This window comes from Corythoichthys intestinalis, chromosome 4 (genome assembly GCF_030265065.1).
Source record: "Corythoichthys intestinalis isolate RoL2023-P3 chromosome 4, ASM3026506v1, whole genome shotgun sequence".
Classification (NCBI taxonomy): Eukaryota; Metazoa; Chordata; class Actinopteri; order Syngnathiformes; family Syngnathidae; genus Corythoichthys; species Corythoichthys intestinalis.
The window spans coordinates 31,947,498-31,962,858 of record NC_080398.1 but is presented as its reverse complement, the minus strand read 5'-3'; the positions used below and the strand labels follow the sequence as shown (position 1 = coordinate 31,962,858).

Genomic DNA, 15,361 nt, shown 5'->3' with positions numbered 1-15,361 from the left:
AGATGCACACAACAACAAATGGTGATACATATTTTAAATATGTTTAACTTTTGCTAGTTACTTACATTCTTGCGTTCAGATAATGTTTAGTTACAGAAAAATATATCGTCCAACGCATAGATATTGCATATATTAGGCTAGATGTCTAAAGACGGAGTCAGTTGCATAAGTAAGGGATGGCCATCTTGCCTCAGAAGCCTTTATTAAGGTGGACGTAAAGTGAGTGACTTTCTCCAATAAAATAGTTTTAATTTGTTTAATTATGAAGAGATTTACAAACGATTTGGCCCCCAAGAATCCATATTAATGTGGCTATAGTTCAGGCTGAATTATGTGGAAAAATGTTTTAATTATTTTAAGTTTCTTATTAATTCGCTCCTTACCTGTGGCATATGAAAAACCAAGCTGGTTAAAAATGAAAACTGTATGGCCATGTCAAAGTAAGAGCTCCGTTTGCTAATGTGATCTATTTGTCTCACGGCTCTGAGGCAAAATGGCCGACAAATGACAATGCTCATCCCATTGGTTCACCCAGCGCATTTGACATCTACTTATATATACGATATCTGGTTTGTAACGGCATCCTCAGTGGAACCTTTAAACTAGTATTATTTTGATTACGGACGTTTTTTAATGTTACACACAACAAGCGTACTACGCGTGAAGTAAGTGGTCACCGCCCATGCATGTGGATTTAAAGTTTATAAGTCACATTGTTAAAGTATTTGAGGTTAAACATAAATTCTTGTAATTGGAGAATGTAGGTATTGAACTATTACATTGCTGCGAAGAAACTCATATTCTGAATTCTCAACACTTGACTCTCACAGCATTAGCTTTGTGTTGTTAGCATGCCAACAAAACTACAACTTGTAAGTATTCTTATAACTTTACCTTGGAAAATTTACCGAAAGTATGCGCTTTGGGGTGGCTCATTGTTTCTGACACGTCTGCGTTTACTTAAATTAACTTTGGCTGGAATTTTGCACATAGGTGTCATATTTTGAGCGTATTCAATGTACCTACCAACTAACCTGAGAAGGACTAATAAAGATTAATTTGGCTTTTAAAGGCGTTTTATGTTATCCTTGTATGACCTGGGATTGACATTTGATTCTTATTTCCTTACATTTTTCTACTGTTTTAGCTGTTTTGAGCCTTTCATCAAAAATAATATATTTTGCGAAGGGCAATTAAAAAATATATAAAATCTATCTAGGTAAAATGAATGAATTAATTGAACAGTCCATTTTGTTGGGGTTGGGGGATCGATCAAATTATAAATAGTACTAATTAAAAAATAAAAACCGCAAATAAAAAAAAAAAATAGCCATGATTAATTAAACTGTAAAAAATATATAAAAAGATAAACAAAAAATGTAAGTAAAAAAAAAATAAATAAATGACACAAATTAGAATAAATTAGGGGGAAAAAAAGAAAAAGAATGAAGTCGTAAATTTGAGTAAGTGGCCCATTTGGATTTTGCGCTGGGAATTTTATTGATTCATGTTTTTTGTTTTGTTTTATAACCCAGATAGCAGACCGACGTTGAAAAGATGTTGGATCAATGTTCCACTGTCGATCTTATATCGTTGAATCAACGTCCCTTTTGCACGCTCAATTAATGTTGTTTCAATGTTGGAATCCTTACAAAACCTTAACGTCATTTTGATTATTAATAATATTGGAACAATGCTGAATAAATGTTATGTTTTCGACCAAAACGCCCGCTCATCCATAATACAATGACTTTTCAATCATATTTCCCGGTCAATCATAAAGCAGCTATTTGTCAACATTAGTTAATCAACTATAAAAAAATGTTAACCCAACCATCGCCTGACATACCATCGAACAACGTTGTTTCAACGTCATTTCACGTCGAAAATATCGATGTCAACCATACAGAGGATTTTGATGGAAAATCAACGTTTATTCAATGTCTGTCTGCTATCTGGGAAATCTCTCATGACCTCTCATTCCTTAACTCCTTGGCTGCCATTGATCGAAGGATCGCTTCAAGCCAAATAGATTGGACGTCTATTGCCGTCAATAGGTGTTTTAAAAATCAATTTCCGTCTTTTGCTAAATACCACATTTAATCTGTAACCTGGGCTGGCAGTGGAAGTGCGACAATTATTCGATTAATCGACAACTAAGCGATTAGCAAATTAATCGACAGCTATTTTGATGACCGATTAATCGTTTAGGACCTTCTTCGACTTGTCTAAATTATTGAATTTATAACATATAACTTCTCAGTTGTAAATATCAGATTTCGTCATTATATTTTTGTTAAGTCAACGTAGGACATGAACAAAAATCTGCTTTTACTTTGGAAAAGAACAATTTACATTTTTGCCAATTTTTGGACATCTTACTGTCCAAACTAGCTTCTTAATAAAGCTGCAACAACTAAACGACTAAAACGATTCATAAATTAGTTGCTAACTAAGGGTGTAACGGTACATGTATTTGTATTGAACCGTTTCGGTACGTGGTGCTCGGTTCAGAACGGAGGCGTTCAGAATGATTTTCTGACGTCATGTAACCCTAACTTTTTGAGGCTGTGAGTAGATTGGGTTACAGTTTCCTGGTGTAGATTATATTTACTCCGTCTTCTCTACTATAATGAGGACCAACACGGTAGGACAGTATAATCTAGAAACATCAATGGCGTGACAACGCGGCCACCGCGAGAAACGCGGGCGTAAAGCCAATCAACCAATGCACACCCGTCGCAGTGCGGCCGCGTGTTAGCGTCCCAGAAGCGGATCAACACGACGCACGCGAAAAGAACGGCAGAGTTTATTATTTGACGCGAGACGCGACCCTCCTGCATCAATACTACTACCGGTAGCTAGGATCGGGCAGACTGGAAGTCACTCGTGTAAAAATACGGTGGATCCGGTAGATTTTTTAAAAACTGATATGCAATCGTAACCCACTTTTTGAGTCCATCAGATCTCTTGAGTGGTAGATCGGGGCACAGTTGACTTGTCTGTAAGGCTGTCAAACGATTAAAATTTTTAATCGAGTTAATTACAGCTTAAAAATTAATTAATCGTAATTAATCGCAATTCAAACCATCTATAAAATATGCCAAATTTTTCTGTAAATTATTGAAGGAATGTAAAGATAAGACACAAGACGTATATACACATTCAACATACGGTACATAAGTACTGTATTTGTTTATTATAACAATAAATCAACAAGATGGCATTAACATTATTAACATTCTCTAAAAGCGATCCATGGATAGAAAGACTTGTATTTCTTAAAAGATAAATGTTAGTACAAGTTATAGAAATTTTATATTAAAACCCCTCTTAATGTTTTCGTTTTATTAAAATTTGTAAAATTTTCAATCAAAAAATAAACTAGTAGCTCGCCATTGTTGATGTCAATAATTACACCATGTTCACTCATTGTGCTTAAACCCATAAAATCTTTTGGACCCAAGCGCCAGCAGAGGGCGCCAAACACCAAAAACAAGTAACAAGCGGACATTACACAGCTGTCATTTTAATCTGTTTGAACGGGGCATGTGCATTAATTGCGTCAAATATTTTAACGTGATTAATTTAAAAAATTAACGCCCGTTAACGCGATAACTTTGACAGCCCTACTTGTCTTTGTTGATTTACTGCTGTCGTCTCTGCTATAATAATAACCAACACGGCCCAGTGTTCAATACAAAGCCCTCCTACCACAACAAAACAAGTAGGAACTAATATTCACATAGGAACTAAAGTTATACAACATAAAATATACAATATAAATGAATACTACATCACATTTGTAAAATATAAACACAAAATAAATAATAGCCCATTTAAATAAAATAAATTGAAATGAGCTAAAACACCTGTAATTAAATAATAAGAATAATACACAGATCCTGCTTACACAGGTAAATTTATTAATTTCTGTGTGGCGCTTTAACTTGAGAAAATCCACCAATAAAGCTTTTGAAAACAGTTCATAAGAAAAAATGATACATTGAGGCATTTCATTTATAAAATACATGTTAAAATCTTTGTCATTGGGATTGCTTCTCTCTTTAGCACAGGACTTCTTTTTTCGTCTTTCTTTCAGAAAGAAAGCTAACCAATACGCGGGGTCTGAAAGGCAAATTGTTGTTGGATTATCTTGAAATACCCGCTACTTTTGGAGCAGAATTCTAGCTTTGTATAGGCTAATGTTCCTATTGTTGAAAGCACAAAGGTGTGTAATAAACAACTAGCACATTTGTATTTTGCATTTTGTTTTCTTACCGTACCTAAAATGAACCAAACCGTGACCTCAAAACCAAGGTACGTACCGAACCGAGATTTTTGTGTAGCGTTACACCCCTGTTGCTAACGAATTTGATAATCGATACATGTACAACATGTCGAGAACAGATTCGAGGTAAATTGTGAAGGTAATTAAAAGAAGGGACATTTATCCGATTAATCGTTTAATTCATCGTCCGATTAGTCAATTATGAAAATAATCCTTAGTTGTAGCCCTAGCCGGCAGTGAATGAGTTAAGTTAGAGATAACTTTTGAATAGATGTCCACTGTAGTGGCCACAGTCTGTGAAAGGGTTATTGCAAATATAATAAAATTTAAGATGACTGAGAATTTTTTTCATATTAGCAACTTTTTTAATGTTCAAACCTGATTTTTATGTGCGCAGGTGGGGTTATCTGCGTGAAGCGGATCCACAGGAGGATCTTCAAGCCGCCGGGCAATCATGAGCGGCTCCAAACCGGACATCCTGTGGTCCCCGCACCACCCGGACCGCTACGTCATCTGCGATTCGGAGCTTGGCCTGTACCGCATCGGTCCGGCGGGCGGCGCTGAGCTCAAGGCCGGCACGCTGCCCCTCTCCGGGGAGACGGCCGCCACTTTGCTAGCCATCAACTCGGACACGCCCTACATGAAATGCGTGGCTTGGTACCCCAAGCAGGAGCCCGAGTGCCTGCTGGCCGTGGGCCAGGCCAACGGCCGGGTGGTGCTTACCAGTCTGGGTCAGAGCCACAACTCTGCGTGCAAGGAGCTAGTGGGCAAAGAGTTCGTGCCCAAGCATGCCCGACAGTGCAACACACTGGCCTGGAACCCGGTGGACAGTAACCTGCTGGCGGCCGGCCTGGACAAACACCGCGCCGACTTCTCTGTGCTCATTTGGGACATCAGCAGCAAGTTCTCCCCGGAGGCCGGCGCATCCACCGAGAAGATCCGACTTTCCTCCTCGGACATGGATCCGAGCTCGGTGGTGACCAAGCCGCTGTACGACCTGGGGCAGAATGACGCTTGTCTGTCCCTCTGCTGGCTTCTCCGGGACCCCAAGCTCCTCTTAGCTGGGATGCATCGCAACTTGGCCGTTTTTGACCTGAGGAACACCAGCCAGAAGACCTTCGTCAACACCAAAGCGATCCAGGGGGTGACTGTAGACCCTCATTTTCCTGATCGTGTGGCCTCCTTCTTCGAGGGCCAGGTAGCCATCTGGGATCTGAGGAAGTTCGAGAAGCCTGTGCTCACCCTCACTGAACAGCCCAAACCTCTAACCAAGGTAAAAAGAAAATCCAAATGTAAAGTAAGTTGCCTAAAAAAAAATAATCACAATTTTTATTTTTTCACAAAGTGCCCGATCTTTATTATTTTCACAATTTAATTGTTCTATATCTTTTATTTTTAATTCTTTTTTAAACCCTTTCATGCATGAATTATGATTTATTTATTGATTGATTGATTTAACCTTTACATAGCACTCATTTAGCTCATTGGGTGCCATTGACGATAGCTGGGATTGCTCATGTTTCAGTGCCATTGACTGCGCTAGACGCCCAATCCATTTTGACTGGGAGGGTGGCAAATGAACGTTTGGATTGAATGTCTAGCGCCGTCAATGGCACTGACACATGAGCAATCACAGCTATTCTTCCTGGTTTAAATTCGCATTGGCTGCTCAGCATCCAACGCGTACAGACGCACTCTGAAGCACTCTCTTATCTTAACCGATAAGCGCTCAGGGCCAGCAAGCTCGACTCCCAGTATGGCTCCAAAGAATTTGAAACCTGGAGACTTGGATGAAATAAAATCCTCCATGCAGAAGTTGGAGGTCTCCTTCACTGGCTTGATTCAAAACCAGAATCGAGAAATCGTCAGAGAGCTCCATTTAATTCGCGCTGAAAACGAGAAACTCAAGCAGGTGGTCGAGGAGAGAGATGTTCGCATCAAGAAGCTGGAAATTTGGCTGACGATCTCGACCAGTGCCGGCGCAAATGAGCTCATCGTTTCTGGATTACAACTCACGCCTGACCCAGGGGACACAGTGGCGCAACTGGCAATTGCTAAGCTGAAAGAGTATGGAATAAACATGGACATCCTTCGCTGCCTTCTGCTCCCATCTGGGGGGAGAAGACTGGCGACGGTGCTCATGAAGCTGGCAGACCACAAGACCAAGACTGCCCTGCTTAAACAGCGCCGTCACCCGAAAGGGTCGAAGATTTTCTTGAATGACAACTTGACTCGCAGAAATGCCGAAATTGCAAGAAAAGCACGTCAACTCAAGAAAGCTGGGAAAATAGCCAACACCTGGGTCTCGGATTGCAGGATCCTTGTCAAGACGCAAGATATGAAGATTAAAGCTATTACGAGTTTTGACCAACTGACTACAATAGCTGGATGACTGTAAATACTACACAGCTGACCAGTATTACAACTCGTGGATGTGGACGGTAAGCTGAAACTTATCAACGTCAGGAGTTACAAGAATCTTGAACGCATTAAGGATTATCTACCAAAGACAACAAAGGCTCTGACTTTAATTTGCACGAATATAACATGACACAAAAGTATCGGGCATCTAAGGGTGGGGGAGGTGTTGCAATTATGATTGACAATCTCCTGGAATGTATTACAATTGAACGCCTAATCCCCAATTGTAAAAACATAATTATCTGCTGTGTCTACCGAGCTCCTGATTCAGATGTCTAGTTTACTGAGTATATGGAAAAGATACTGTATAAAACGAATAACAAGCATGTTTTCGTTGTGGAGAGATTAATCTTGGGATAAAATATGTACAGCAGGTTGTTTGATTTTCTCATACATTCATGTCTGATGAAACTGTTACAGTGACCTTGTGTACGCCAATTGTTGCCACCATGTACACCTCAGCAATGTATCCTTTTAAGAGACTTATAAGAAAAGCATTTTGAGTCGTTACTCACACCAGCTGTGATAACATGTCACACACATAGCCACAACAAAATGTTCCACAGCAAACAGATGCAAAAATGTCAGGGACATGACAAAGTCATAACCTTGTACGCCCTAAAATTAATCGAGCTGCTTGACTGGACGCTTAGTTACCAAACCCAGATTGTTGACTGTGTTATTTTACAGTTTTGATATATGTTCCATGCCTGAATGTGCGTCTTTAGTTGTATGAGGGACGGGAAACTGATAAGCATATGCTTTATCTCGTCCGCCTTTGTCGTCTTCTTCGGTTCCTTCGGGCAAATCATATCACGTTTTGCAATTGCAATGATTGTCAATGATACCGATGATGATGATGATGACAATAAAATTCCATTAAAAAAAATAAAAAATAGAATTGGACGTCTATCACTGTCAATGGCTTGCAATTAGGACTGCAGCTATGGATTATTTTAGTCATCGATTAATCTATCAACTAGTTAGTTAGAATAATTGAGTAATCGGGAAATGTAAAACAACAGCTTGCTAAGATTGCACTTTCAAGAGAGCTTTAAATGCAAACACAAAATAAAATTTCCGTCTCTTCAAACTATGCAGAATTGCACTTACATTTAAAAATAAATTAAAATAATTGAGTTTAACCTTAAACAGTATTGAAAATTAAATAAATGACGATCAAGTGCAATAAAAGAACAATTAGCTAACTTGCATTGCAAAAGTCTGCTAGCTTAAATGCTATAAAATGATAACTTAAAAAAAAAAAAAAAAACTCTTTTAACAAATCGTTTAAACAAATGCTCCCACAAAAAACAGCTCAATATACCTATAAATGAAATTACGAATGTAAAAACAAAACAAAAAATTAGCTTATGTTGGTCTTAACAGAAAGCAGCTGGATTCAGCCATGTTAAATGAGATATGTCATATTCACTGTTGCAAATAGAGGGCAGTGTATCCACCCAAATCAATAAAACTAAATGTAAACACTTTCAATTAGGACTTGAAACCTCTTGGTACCTCACGATACGATACAATTTGCGATACAAATCTCACGATAACGATGTTCTGACGATATGGCGATACAATGATTATTGATACATTGGTCAGGAAATAATTCTAGAATATTCTACAAACAACTAATAAACAGAAAAACAAGCTTCTGCTGTGAATTGGAATGAGTTTATCATTAGTAGACATCCAATCCATTTGAACTGAGAGGGTGGCAGCGAATGAACGAATTCATTCGCTGCCATCCCTCCCACTTCAAACGGATTGAACGTCTATGGCCGTCAGTAGCAGCCAATGCCAGGCAATGAATGAGACAGAATGACTGTGAATGCTCTGGTTTCGAATGAACAAACATTCCTAGTCTAAATGGATTGGGCGTCGTGCACCGTCAATGGCAGCCTTAGAGTTTACTGAGACACTATTATGGTGGAATATTTTGGTAGCAACTTGATGGGTTAATTTTTATTTTTTTTAAACATTGACACCTTTTTTAAACGATATCTCGATTCTTGACAGGAGCATATCGATAACCTTTTGGGATACAAAGTATCACGATATATAACCTTTTCGATATTTTGTCACACCTCTACTCGTCATATTGTAAGATAATCGTTATCATGAGCGTTGTATCGCAAATCATATCGTGAGAAACCAAGAGATACCACCCCTATTGTCACATGCATCTTATTAAGTAATATGTTCTCAGACATGGGTTTGATTCTCAACCTATTAGGTGGCGTGGTGCCCAACCCGCACGGGCCTGCTGGCCACGCTGACCCGCGACAGCAACATCATCCGCCTGTACGACATGCAGCACACGCCCACGCCCATCGGCGACGAGACGGAACCCACCATCATCGAGCGCAGCGTGCAGCCCTGCGACGGCCTGATCGGCACCTTCGCCTGGCACCCGTCCCGGCAGAACCGCATGGTGGTGGTGTCGGCCACTAACCGCGCCATGACCGACTTTACTGTCTTCGAGCGTATCTCGCTGGCGTGGAGCTCCACCGCCTCGCTCATGTGGGCGTGCGGGCGACACCTGTACGAATGTGCCGAAGACGGGCCCGACGGAGCACAGGGCGTTCTGGAGAAGGACATCGCCACTAAGATGAGGCAGAGGGCGCTGTCCCGGTACGGCCACGAAACGGTCCAGGTGTGGCGCAACCACCTGTTGGCGGGGGGAAACGATTCCCAGCTCAAGTCCTTGTGGTTTGACCTCTCCTATATCCTTTTTTGTATTGTGACCATTCATGTACAGAATTTACAATATAAAAATGAAATCATCATGCGTATTGGTCAATCATAGATGTCCCCAGAATAAATTAAGCTGTATTTCCACAGAAGTTGTGACAAGTAGTCTTTCAACTTATTTCTTTGTGTATTATCAATTGCAGTTTATTATAAATGGAGGGTACAGGCTCATAATTTTTTTTCTTCCCCAATTTAATTTACTTCTCGTAAAAGTTATGAAATGTTGCTATGTCCCCAGTGTGTTTCATTCAAATGCAGTCTATAAAATAAATAATATAAGTAGAAAAAAAAAACAAAATAATTAGGGGTGCACAATATCCATTTTTTTGAAACCGATATCGATGACTTCCTGCTCCTCAAGACCTATACCGATACGTTAACCGATAATATATATATCATTTTTCAATGTATATTTACCTGAGTTTTTGAACACCTGTAGGTCAAAAATACTAGTGGTTGATTCAGCATAGATTTGCCTTTGACCGAACCAGAATTTTCATGATGACATGAACATTATTATAATGAACAAAACAAAGACAAGAACAGTTTTGACTTAAAAAAAAAAAGTGCCCAAATTATTTTTTTTCAAATAAATATAATTTGAGTCAGTCACAATTAATCAGTCAATATCATTGGCGATGTGTTCCCCTGAACAATAAGCACAGAACTAAAACTTAAACCCAACAGGTATTGTGATTTGTCAGCAGATAAAACATTTGGTGCAACAGGAGAGGAGACTTGTCGTCTTGGTCCATGAAACAACTTTCTTAACCTGGCAATTATAGAACAGCAAGCCTATCAATAACCAAAAGGCCTCTCAAGAACTTGTAAACATAACACTGTAAAACTTTTGCTAATTGCCATAGTAAGGTTTATAACTCAGTGAAGGAATAATAAGGCCTCTAGAACAGTAACAAAACTTTGCATACTGGCAAAACAGGAGTTGAAACAAACGCACACATCCCAATCCGACACCGTGCCAAAAATATTATTAATAGGCCCGATAACATATTGTTATTGGATTTATTGGGATGACGTCATAATTCCTATTATCAGACCGGTAATTATCGGACCAATAATTATCGTGCACCTCTAAAAATAATTGTTATGATTTTAATGTCCTGGATAAACTTATCTTTCATCATGTGTTGTTTTTAAATATTATTTAATTAAAAAAAAAAAAATCTGTTCGTCCTCAGTGTCACTGTCGACTGTGTTAAGTTGTGTTAGTGTCCTTTTAAGAAAATTCCCCATTTATTAATGACATTATTGTTCTGCGACAACATCACACCAGTGATGGGAAATTTAACTGTAGTAAGCAATTTTTGTTGTTGTTGTTGGAATTTTATGAAGTAAGTTCAGTGTGGTTGATCATAACGTGTCCACTCTGTTAAAGCTATTTGTTAAAGAAATTACCGTATTGGCCCGAATATAAGACGGCCCTGATTATAAGACGACCCCCTCTTTTTCAAGACTCAAGTTTGGGGAAAAAAAAGACTCTTTGAACACCAAATTTTTATACAGAAAATAATTACAGTACATCTGAAACAAATGATTATGACAATATATTTGAGAGAAAAGCATGTCATTTTACCTCATTCAAATCTTACTATCTGAACATTTAAATATATAAAATAAAGTGCAATCACATTTGTAAATGAATGGCTTCTGGTTCTTGAAATGTAAACAAACCAATCTATTGTGATAAAATAACAAAATTGCAATAACTGCATTAACCATCAAAGTGAAGTCTAACTGTAACTGTAGTCTTGAAACAAATCTGAATAAGGAAAAACATTGCAATAAAATAATGCAAACTGGTTTAGGGCTGCAGCTATCGAATATTTTAGTCGTCGATTAATCGATGGACTAGTTTGTGTGAATAATAGAGTAATCGGCTATGGAACATGAAAAATTCAAATACATGAGCTGAGCCTCAAACGGTATGAATTTTTAAAAAAAAAATTAGGATCTATGTACAAGAAAAAAACAATTGGCTAACTTACATAGAAAAAGTTCGCTAGCTTAAATGCTATAAAATGCTAGGTTTTTTTTTAATTTCTCTTAACAAATTTTTCAGACACATATTCCCACAAAAAACGGTTCAATATACCTATAAACTAAATTATAAATGCAATAAAAAACATTAGCTCAAACAAAAACTTGGCTTACTTTGGTCTTAACAGGGAGCAGTTGGCTCATTTGTCAGCCATGTGAAAAGAGGCTGACCAGAGGGCAGTGTATCCACCCTAATCAATAAAACTGAATGCAAACACTTTCAAAATAAACCATTACAACGCCACTTTAATAAAACGAATACTCGAAGCAACAAAATTTAATTCGAATATTTTTTTTCTAATCGAATCCTTGAGTTAAATCGATTAATTGTTGCAGCAGTAACTGGTTAAACTTGAGAGTAGCTGAGATCTATCATGACAGAACATCGCTTCAATGATATCTAGCGCCATCGAGCGTCGTGAATGGGTGTAATGTCTAGACCGCGAATATAAGACGCCCCCCACTTTTTCAGTCTTATTTCAATGCAAAAAACACTGTTTCATATTCGGGCCAATACGGTAATTGAATCATTTGATAAGGTTATTGAAAAATTATGGATTTCTCATCGAGTATCCAAAGTCATGTTAGCTATGATGCTATGAAAGTTAGGCTGGTGGCTAACTTTAGCACAAAATGTCCACTCTGTTAGGATCCACTCTGTCCAAATGGCACCCAATAAAAAGCATGACCCATAAAAGGCATTTGCAAAACAATTCAGGGATTGAAAGAACTTTCATTCGCTCCCACCTCCCACCTAAATGGATTGGGCACCTATTAGCAATAAACTCACTTAAATTCAATGTGATGATTCCTATGAAAGTCTCACATATGAAGCAATGCGCCGAGGACCCGGAGCTAAAACTACAGGGAAATAAGCAGGCCGTCGTCTACTCTGGTATCAAGAATATCGTCAAGACCAGTTCAGGTAAGTGAACATCTGCTCCGCCATAGTGGTGTGACGTGTCCCATCAGCAGTGTTTTTAAACTTACTTTAAAAAAGTGATTAATTACAGTTGCAAATTACTTCTCCCAAAAAGTAATTGCGTTAGTAATTCAGTTCCTTGAATCTAAGAGTAATTAGTTACTTGGCAACGTAACTGGTGATAATTTTTATGTTTTTTTTTTTTTCTCAAAAAAATAAAAAATAAAAAAATAAAAAAACAGGTCACACAATGTGAAGTTTAAAGAGTTTTTGGGACAATTGGCCCTAGCCAAATTCTTTACCCTAAACTTACCCTAAACCCTAAACTTAAGTCATTTAATGTTGTGAATCATCCGTTAAAGTTGTTAAAATTGCTCTTTTTTTGATTAGTTCCCTTCTGTCTACTTTCGACATGTGTAAGTTTTAAAACTGTTTCATCATTTAAACATAGAGTTAAGTCACAATTTTGCCAATTTAGGAGCATTTTAGATAAAAACACTTAGGTTCGGTAGGAAGTAGGGCTGCAGCTATCGAATATTTTAGTAATCGAGTCATCGACTGAAAAGTATCGATTAAGTAATCGGATAAAACATTTTTTTTGGGGGGGGTAAAGAGCAATTATAAATATACATGAGAAAAAAAGACATTTAATCCAAAATTGAACCATTTTCAGTCAATCAATATCTTTATTTTCGATGTACATTGTTGAAAACAGCCAACAATTGCATGTCAGATGTGACTAGAAAAAAAAATTCACTGCTTTCACTCAAAAAACTTCTAGATCTTATAAAACAAAAAAAAAACATATTTCTTACCTAAAAATGTAATTACGCTTGATAGCACACATCACTTGAAAGCTTCGTGTTTTTCCCACGTGTTTCAATTTAATTTCCGTTCGTGTCAAGCTATTTTTAAGTTCTAGTTAAGTTATAAGTTAGTCTAAACTGTAAGTACTGATAAGATTTGGAGTTTTTGCAGTGTTCAAAATAAACATATAATACCTGCTGTATTAGAGCACATTAGGGACCACTGCTACTTGGTGTTTTATTTAGTAATGACTACTGAGCTAAAACTGACAGTTAGCTTTATTATGTTTTAATTTTACACCCTCATCACTCTACAGCGCTGTGTTTTTACAGATTAAATAAAGCCTGTATGTAAGACACGTTAGCCACGCATCGACAGTGGTCATATTCAATAGAAACCTCTAACGTTATGTGAGCGAGAGACAGTAACATTACATTAACTAGCGATAAGAAGTCTACTGCTTAAAGATGGCGGCTGTTTACTAACGCTGCCCAGACGTGGTCGAGTCTGTCATTTCGCATCCAGTCCTAAATGCATACGATATCTACGAGTCGCATCGGACACTACTTGCTACCACATTAGCATCATGCGGGTGTAGTTTTTAGCAACGTCGGCGTAGTTTGTAGCGGCTGTCGCCTGCAGTAAGTTAAATTAACTAAACGATTCCTCGAGGTGAATAAAATTACTCTGATCAGTTTTTAAACTCGAGTTACGCGAGTACTAGGAAGTTTCTCTACAACAGAGTCTTTCTGAGAGGTCTACTGCTTTAAGATGGCGGCTGCTTACTGACGCATCTAGTTCTTTATACATGTTGCTAATGCCGCCGTGTCATTTGCATCTAGTTCTATATTATGTGATATCTACCGTAGCATCATATGGGCGTAGTTTGTAGGCTATCGGCTACAGTCAGGTATTATTGGAGCCACCTAGCATCGCGTCTGCAACGGCCTCCCCACTCCTGCTCTGCTTTCTTGTCTCCGTGAGCCCGTCTTTCTCAGACTTTTCTCGCGTCATTCAACCAACATAGTAACACATAGTAATGCACGCCTTTCCTGCCTCAGTAACGGTGAGAAAAATAATTAATTAGATTACTCTCTACTAAAAAAAAATAACGCCGTTAGTAACGCCATTATATTCTAACGCCGTTATTAACAATGCCCATTAGGCACGACGGAGAGTCGCAAGTGCTGGAGCGGCTCGGAGCGGCAGACAGAGGCCACGCGCTACCACAGCGAGGAGCGTGGCCTGGCCCTGCGTCTTTGCGGCTGGACGGGCCGGACGGCTGACGCCGACGTGGAGCCATTCTTGCGATCGCTGGAGTTGGAGCGCGAGTGGGAGAGAGCCGCCGCAGTTGCGCTCTTCAACCTGGACATCCGCAGGGCCATACAGATCCTTAACAGGGGAGCCATGGCTGACAAGGGTGAGCTAGAACCAACACTCGCATTTGGTCCAGAGTTTTTTTTATGCAGTTCCTTATTACATTGCAATTTGAGCAAGCGACCCAGGATTTGACAACAAACCTACGCATATGCAAAAAATCGTTCAATTATTGGATAAAACGGATAGGTGGGTTAACACTCTTCAAAAAGGAAGAATACTCCAAACGTGCTCATGATTTGTTTTATCTAATTACAAGTGTTTGTGGCTTTTGATGCCACGTTCATTTTATAAGGACAGTAGACATTAGGAGTGGGAACCTCTTGTTACCTCACGATACGATACGATTTGCGATACAAAGCTCACGATAACGATGATCTGACAATATGGCGATACAACGATTACCGATACATTGGTCAAGAAATCATTCTAGGATATTCTACAAACAACTAATAAACAGAAAAAACAAGCTTCTGCTGTGAATTGGAATGAGTTTATCACTAGTAGACGTCCAGTCCATTTGAACTGGGAGGGTGGCAGCGAATGAACATTCGTTAATTCGCTGCCATCCCTCCCACTTCAAATGGATTGAACGTCTATGGCCGTCATTGGCAGCCAATGCCAGGCATTGAGGTAACTTTGGGCCATTTAAGGTAATTTAAGGTCATTTAACTGTTGATTTTCAGTTACCGTATTTTTCGGACTATAAGTCACACCTGAGT

At 38.7% G+C, this 15,361-nt stretch overlaps 1 protein-coding gene across 2 annotated transcripts in view; it reads left to right on the top strand.

Annotated features, from left to right (window-relative positions):
- Window positions 1-575: 575 nt before the first annotated feature.
- The window catches only part of mios (missing oocyte, meiosis regulator, homolog (Drosophila)), a 36,427-nt gene continuing 21,641 nt past the window's right edge, over window positions 576-15,361 (top strand). The window contains exons 1-5 of one of the 2 annotated variants that reach the window (XM_057835129.1): window positions 576-665; window positions 4,689-5,564; window positions 8,958-9,451; window positions 12,364-12,458; window positions 14,428-14,682. In XM_057835129.1, coding sequence (XP_057691112.1) covers window positions 4,746-5,564; window positions 8,958-9,451; window positions 12,364-12,458; window positions 14,428-14,682 — 1,663 coding nt within the window. In that variant the 5' untranslated portion in view covers window positions 576-665; window positions 4,689-4,745. Of the gene's footprint in view, window positions 873-4,688; window positions 5,565-8,957; window positions 9,452-12,363; window positions 12,459-14,427; window positions 14,683-15,361 lie in introns of both variants that reach the window. The other variant, XM_057835127.1, reaches the window with a different exon arrangement.